General features: G+C 40.0%; 1 protein-coding gene and 1 non-coding gene across 2 annotated transcripts; both read right to left on the bottom strand.

Moving 5' to 3' along the window:
- Nucleotides 1-176: 176 nt before the first annotated feature.
- Smp_tRNA_02235_Gly_GCC.1.1 lies at nt 177-246 on the bottom strand. The gene has a single exon. It is a non-coding gene (tRNA).
- A 1,403-nt stretch (nt 247-1,649) lies between these two features.
- Smp_011150 (taspase-1 (T02 family)) lies at nt 1,650-6,422 on the bottom strand. The gene is made up of 2 exons (XM_018796259.1): nt 6,372-6,422; nt 1,650-2,804 (listed from the first exon to the last, which is right to left on the bottom strand). Exon 2 carries the CDS (start codon nt 2,778-2,780, stop codon nt 1,674-1,676), a length of 1,107 nt encoding a protein of 368 aa, XP_018650490.1. The 5' UTR covers nt 2,781-2,804; nt 6,372-6,422; the 3' UTR covers nt 1,650-1,673.
- Between the last annotated feature and the right edge of the window lie 220 nt (nt 6,423-6,642).

Here is a 6,642-nt window from a genome sequence, read left to right on the forward strand (position 1 = left end):
ATCAACTAACGAAATATTTGATCATCATTGTTAAAATTAACCATGGTGTATTAGACAATGAACCATAAAGCCACAAATGATGTTGCGGTGATACGTGCGTATTTTCGGATGGGATGATGAATGACGGTGTTATTGTGATAGTGTAGGTCATCAACTGTGACCAATTAGAAGTGGTTTGCGTCGGCCGGGAGTCGAACCCGGGTCGCCCGCGTGGCAGGCGAGCATTCTACCATTGAACCACCGACGCCCGACCACTATAAGCAACAATGCAGGCATGTTCGGGATGCGGTTCTCTCCCTCGAAGTGCAAAATGTTACTTCAGGATTGGGTTGCATCGACACCTGAACTAATGATAGGGAGTGAAGTAGTTGAGTGTGTTGACAGCTTCACTTATTTTGGGAGTCTCATCAGCCCTTGTGGTCTGGTGTGTGACGAAATCTCAGCACGGATACAGAAGGCTCGTCTAGCTTTTGCGAACTTGCGTCATTTATGGCGTAGGCGAGATACCCGTCTAGCAACAAAAGGACGGGTTTACTGCGCAGCAGTCCGTTCCGTCCTACTTTATGGAAGTGAAACATGGCCGGTAAGAGTAGAGGATATTCGTAGGCTACTAGTGTTCGATCATAGGTGTCTTTGACGCATTGCTCGTATATCCTGGGACCACCGAGTAAGTAATGCAGATGTTAGGAAACGGGTACTAGGTAAGGATGGCAAATCGATTGATGAAGTAGTGAAACTTCATCAGTTGAGATGACTGGGACACGTGTTACGTATGCCCAACCACCGACTGCCCCGACGTGCAATGCTTTATGGTGTAGGAGCAGGTTGGAAGAAAGCTAGGGGCGGCCAGACCAAAACATGGCATAAATCCATGAAGTCACTGACAAGTGGACTGGGTCATGTTGGTAGGTGTAGACTACCTGGTTAGGATTCGCGAGATGATAGCAGCCGATGGTTAGAGACCTTGAATGACATGGCTCAAAATCGTTTGCAATGGCGAAGGTGCATCCACTCTTTGTGTTCTACCAAATTCTAATCTGAATTCTTCATGTCTGTATCCTTTTTCTCTCTCCAAATTTATTTCACTGTATTATATTCCTTCAATAACATCTTCAAACCCTAATCTTTCACATTAATGCTTATACTCTTACTACTTCTACCAATATGGGATTTGAATCGACAACTTCATCTCTGTGCTAATGTGGTATGGCAACTCGAACTGATGTACGTACGTACGAAGTTCTACGTTGTAACTGACTGACTGAAAGCCACAAATGCTTCTTATAACCAATCGATAAAGACTGGTAACAGCCGAGTAGCTGACAATTATTGTCTACGTACATGTTAACCAAAAGTGACACTACAGTAATTTGTGCTGAGTGTGATTATAACGTACATTACAATAAATATACATAAGAAGTCAGTAAGTAGCAACGAATTTGACAATCCGAAATCAGACATTCTTCAGAAAATAAATTGTGGTTTATATAAATAAAATACAACTGAAAAAAACTACGGAGTAAAAGTAAGAAAAAAATACTCTTACATGAGATGACTGCGATCTCCTTGCTCAGTAGAGTTATGCACTTTGGCGATACTGAGTACTTCTAACAAATTCATGTCAAATGGTCAAGATCAGATACAAAAATATTCACCCTTCATTTCCAGATTAACTATATGGTATATGCGTAGACTTCTATATAGGTAGGTTTATCAATTTGCTTGCGTGATACATGGACAGATGGCTTTTTCATAATACTCGGTAGGTAGTGGCCAACACTCATCGATCGTGTTGAGTGTCCAAAAAACACCTCCACATTAGGAAAGTCAATTCGTTCAAAATTAGCGTAAACTCCAGCAACTCCAGCAAATTTCTCCATATCACAGGAAAGATACTTAGAATTTAAAAACCCATCAGTGAGAGATGAGTGGACTATTTCGGAAACGGAAATAGAGTCACCATTAAAACGTTCTGCAGAACGCTGAGCAAGTTGAGTTCTTATAAGTTGTTCACCAGTACCTGAAGTAACAACCCCAATACTAGAAAATGAACTGAGTTCTTCTGCCCAACAACCACAGCCATATGTACACGCTTGACCTAGACGACCTTCATACTTCATTGCAATACCACCACTAGAAGATGCTGCAGCAATCTTCCCTTCTATATCAATACAAACAGCACCTACAGTATCAAATCTATGGACACGAGACCTTTTCAACTCAGGAACATTTTCATGATGATTAAAATGAGGATCCCTTGTAGTTGCATTCATTTCGTTCCCATTAAATAACCAACTTTTGTATTTTTCCCATGAAACCCGTGAATGTTTTGTGACGAGATCACTATTATCAACAGAATATCCTTTTGACGCAGCCCACACATGAGCACCATCACCAACAAGTACAGATGGAGGAACGCGTCCTAACTCACCCACAGGGTGGTCAATTTGTGACTGTAACAGAAGCCTTGCAACCTTTACAGGATTCTTCATATTACGAACAGCTCCAATCCCGGCAAACTGAAGGGTAGAACCACTCATTATTCCCGCATCACATTCCACATAGCCATTAATACTCAGATTACTGCCGATTCCTGCATTGGTTAATGGACAGTCTTCTAAATACGCTACAGCTGCTTCCACCGCGTCGATGGCACTTTTGTGATCAACTGACAAAAGTCTTCCAGCCAATGAGCAGGCCTCAGAACACAATTTATTATATTTCTTTTCTTTCGATTTAGAGTGATATCCGGCACCAGCGTGTACGACGACACATGCCATGAGATAACAAATAGATGTGTTTTACTGGGAAATGTGAGAAATATGGAAAACAGTTAAATCAGTACATGTTAAAAAACTCAGGTGAAAAAGTTGATTCTGATGACTCAAACGATTAACAAACGTACTCCGAAATCATCTTGTGGACATTCGTTATAACTCGAGTAATTAAAATAATAATTTTGCTCAACCTATATGTTGCAGGGATAACAGAAGCATAAACAACGAGGGCAAGCTAATTCACTTGCTGGTGAAAATTATATAGCTTAGACAAACAAATAAGACACAATTGTATTTAGCAAGTTGTAAAAGGTTACATCAAGACAGATAAATAAACTGTAGCACTTAAGAGTGGGAAAAAAATTAGTGGAGAAGCATATTTTGATATCTTCACAAATAAACTGAATTAATGACCAATAAAAACCAATTCAGGACAAGAAAAAGTTTTGTACCCAAAGGAAAAAATCCAAATTTTCTAGAGATTTTGGGATGCCATGAAAATACGTTCCTCTGAAGGTTTCTATTCAAAAAAACATCTACATGACCTATCTCATAATAATTCTAAAGTTGCCAGACTACTTGTCGAAATAAAAAAAGGAAACAAATGCTTTTGTATGATGACCCCAAATACCCCGGTACGACGGAGGGTGGGGAAAGTTCGATTTCTCTCTCGAAATGCACTCACATGACCACGCATATACAGCCACTGTTAGGGAAGTCCTACTCACTGCCTTCCCACGTCGGGGTGTTGTTTACGAAATTGAGAGGAAAACAAACCAGATGTCCGGTGCTCTAACCAGGTTAGTGGACATGTAAGACCATCTAGTGAAGTTGGTAAATCCTGATTTCAAACCAATGGTGCACATGGGCTCCAGGATTTTGAGGGATAAAATGGCGCGTGAACCTATTGTTGGTCACCAGCCACCATGGGACTGCATCTCCGAACGTTGCCCCACTGCCTTGTGGATTAGATCTTTAGGTCAAAGGCTCGGGGTGTGGCTCATAAGGAAACCACCTGCCTCAGTCTGGGCACTCCGGACAGTATCCAAGCCCACACACAAATCAAATGATAGTTACTACTGGAGAAATTATTCTTACTTCAACTCTCATCCAGCCAAATCATATTCACAATCATTTGATAACACTCCTTTTTATTTCTTTTATACTACGTCACTTATCCACTTCCTTTTACTTTAATTTTGTATTTTATTTTTCAAGTTATACAGCAGCTCACCTATGGTGGAAACCCTGTCCTATCTAAACGGTCTTGAGTCACTGATTGGTCGAAAGTTGAATGCTACCATCGCCTATGAATATTGAATCAATATTTATGAAACCAAGCACACCATTCAAACCGACCTCCTTCAAAGTTCGCACACTAATGAAGATCAGATAACAGATAGGGTTGGCTATGCTACTATGCGATGATACACTAGCCATGAAATCTGCACTTGATTATTTGGGAATTAGTGTCTGTCGGTAAGGTATGTGCTTTGCACCTTCGAAGTGCAAAGCGCTTTTACAAGACTGACAGGACTCTGATCCTGCATTCACTCTGAGTAGTGAGTGGATAGAAGTAGTCGAGTTCGTGTATCTGGGTAGTTGTGTAAGTGTTGGTGGTTGAGTGAGTGGTGAAATCAATTCACGAATGGTGGAAGCCAGGCCAGCTTATGCCCATCTTGGCCATCTTTTGTGCCTTCGTGATGTTAGTCTGGCTGTGAAAGTTCGGATCTACAACGCGTAGGTGAGAGGAGGTTTTCTCTATGCCTGTGAGACCTGACCTCTTTAATTTGAGGATGTTAGATGACCAACTGTGTTTGATAATCGTTGTATCCGAAGGATTACTGATATCTGGTTGCAACATCATGTTAGCAATGTAGAAGTTTGGCATCTTGTGTCCGTGCACAGCGTCGATAATTCATCTGGTGTCAGTATATTGAAACATTGACTTGTGACACTGACTTCAGTGGGTTGGACATGTCTTACGAATGTCGTCCCAGAAAACTCCGCATTGTGGATTATTTGCCGATGTTGGGACTGGTTGGAAAAAGAGGAGTAGTGGTCAGTGTATGACATGGTATCGCGGTATGAAAGAAAGTTGGACTGACTTCTGTTGATCTTTCACGACTCCCTAGTTGGGTTCCTGAAGATGGCGCAACACAGCGGCTTGAGACGTTATGAGGCATGTCTCAGAATAGAAGCCAGTGGATATCCTGCTGTAACTTTCTCTTGCTTTGTTCATAAAAGTGAACGTAGCTTTTTTAACTGGGAATTTTTTCTGGTTGTATTTTTCTTAATTGAACAGTTTCTCCTACTATTATTATTACTTCACTCTCGTACAGTAGTTTCTGTTTGCTGTTCCTTTTCATCATACACACTTTACATTTTGTATCTCTTCACACACTAGCATATGATTCAACTTGCTTACATAGTATCGCCATAGGATTTTCATGATCCTGTAGAAAATAATATAACCAAACACGTGGGGTGGTCGAAAATACTATTTAGAGGGCCTAGTTTAACAAGCATAAAACAAACAGCTTCACGCTGTTGCAAAGTACACCTAAGGGCGGTAGGATTAAACTATACTGCCGAACCAATCAGAAGCTTTCGCGGGTTTTCACGGTCACGGCGCTAAGTTCGGTACCTGATGCTTACATACAATCGTTTTAGAGTGGATTTTAGGGAAGACGTGATAATTCAGCGTCTACAAGAGAAGTGATCATAAGATTTTGGCATGAAATTCAATTATCCATTTGGATAAATAGAGTTTTGGCATTATAGCTGATGTCAGTTCGTGATGAAAACCCCAAGTATAATTCCTAGCCTTAACCATGAACTGTAAATCATAATTTGAATTCTTCACACAGGTTTATAACCCTCATTTGGTCTTAGTTATTATTTGACACTCTCAAAGTCACTCTAGCGTCTCTCAAAGGTCATTCATAAATTATAGCCTCACCCTTAACCCGAAACCTTAACTCTAACCCTAAATCGTAAACCATACCAATATACTAACATTATTGAAGCTATGTGGTCGAGGCTAAAAGAATTTTTGAGACATTATCATGGTTTCGGATGTCGACTACTATGAAGCCATATGGATGTGCTCCTGTGCCGTATGCACCATGATTTTAGAACTTCTGAACCTATATCTGACCTTCAGAAGTTTTTGACTCATGTAAAAGAAGTGTTCCCACTTTAATTCTTCGGTTTTGTATAATAAATTTTTACTGTATACTAACTGTCCTCTGATTGACTCATATTTCTCAAGGTCATTTAAGATTCGTTCAAAGGTTGGCAGTATAGTTTAATCCTACCAACCGAGTAGTGAATTACTAGAATTCTCTACCAGTAAACGTAATGTCAACAACTTTTGTTGATATATTCAAAATAAAGTTGAACCTCCACGATGTTGCAGATTGCAAGGAATAAAATAGGTCGATAGACCTATCCTTAACAGTGAAGACTGAGTAAACTTGGCCTTGTAAAAGAGTGGGTAAACAAACAGTAGTGACGAACTAAACAGTTCAAGATCGCGATTTTTATTTCAAAAAAACCACATGGTACAAAGAGAGTAGAAACTTTAATTACCGTGGCTTAAATGTCAACAACTTATGGCCAAGCGCGAAGACTGTGAGTGCCTCACGCTTCATATGTGGCGGCAAACTTTGGGATAAAGTATCAGCATTTTATACGTCAATTGAAAAAAGCTAATTTATCTAGTACCTTTTTTGTGTCTGGGAATCATTAACTGTTAATGTGCTGGTTGTAAGTATATGAACATTCAGTGTCTTTTTGGTGTTTCAGTATAAAAAAAAGTATTTTATTTTTACTCGCATATCAATCTTAATGAATAGTAACA

This window comes from Schistosoma mansoni, chromosome 2, assembly GCF_000237925.1.
Source record: "Schistosoma mansoni strain Puerto Rico chromosome 2, complete genome".
NCBI lineage: Eukaryota > Metazoa > Platyhelminthes > Trematoda > Strigeidida > Schistosomatidae > Schistosoma > Schistosoma mansoni.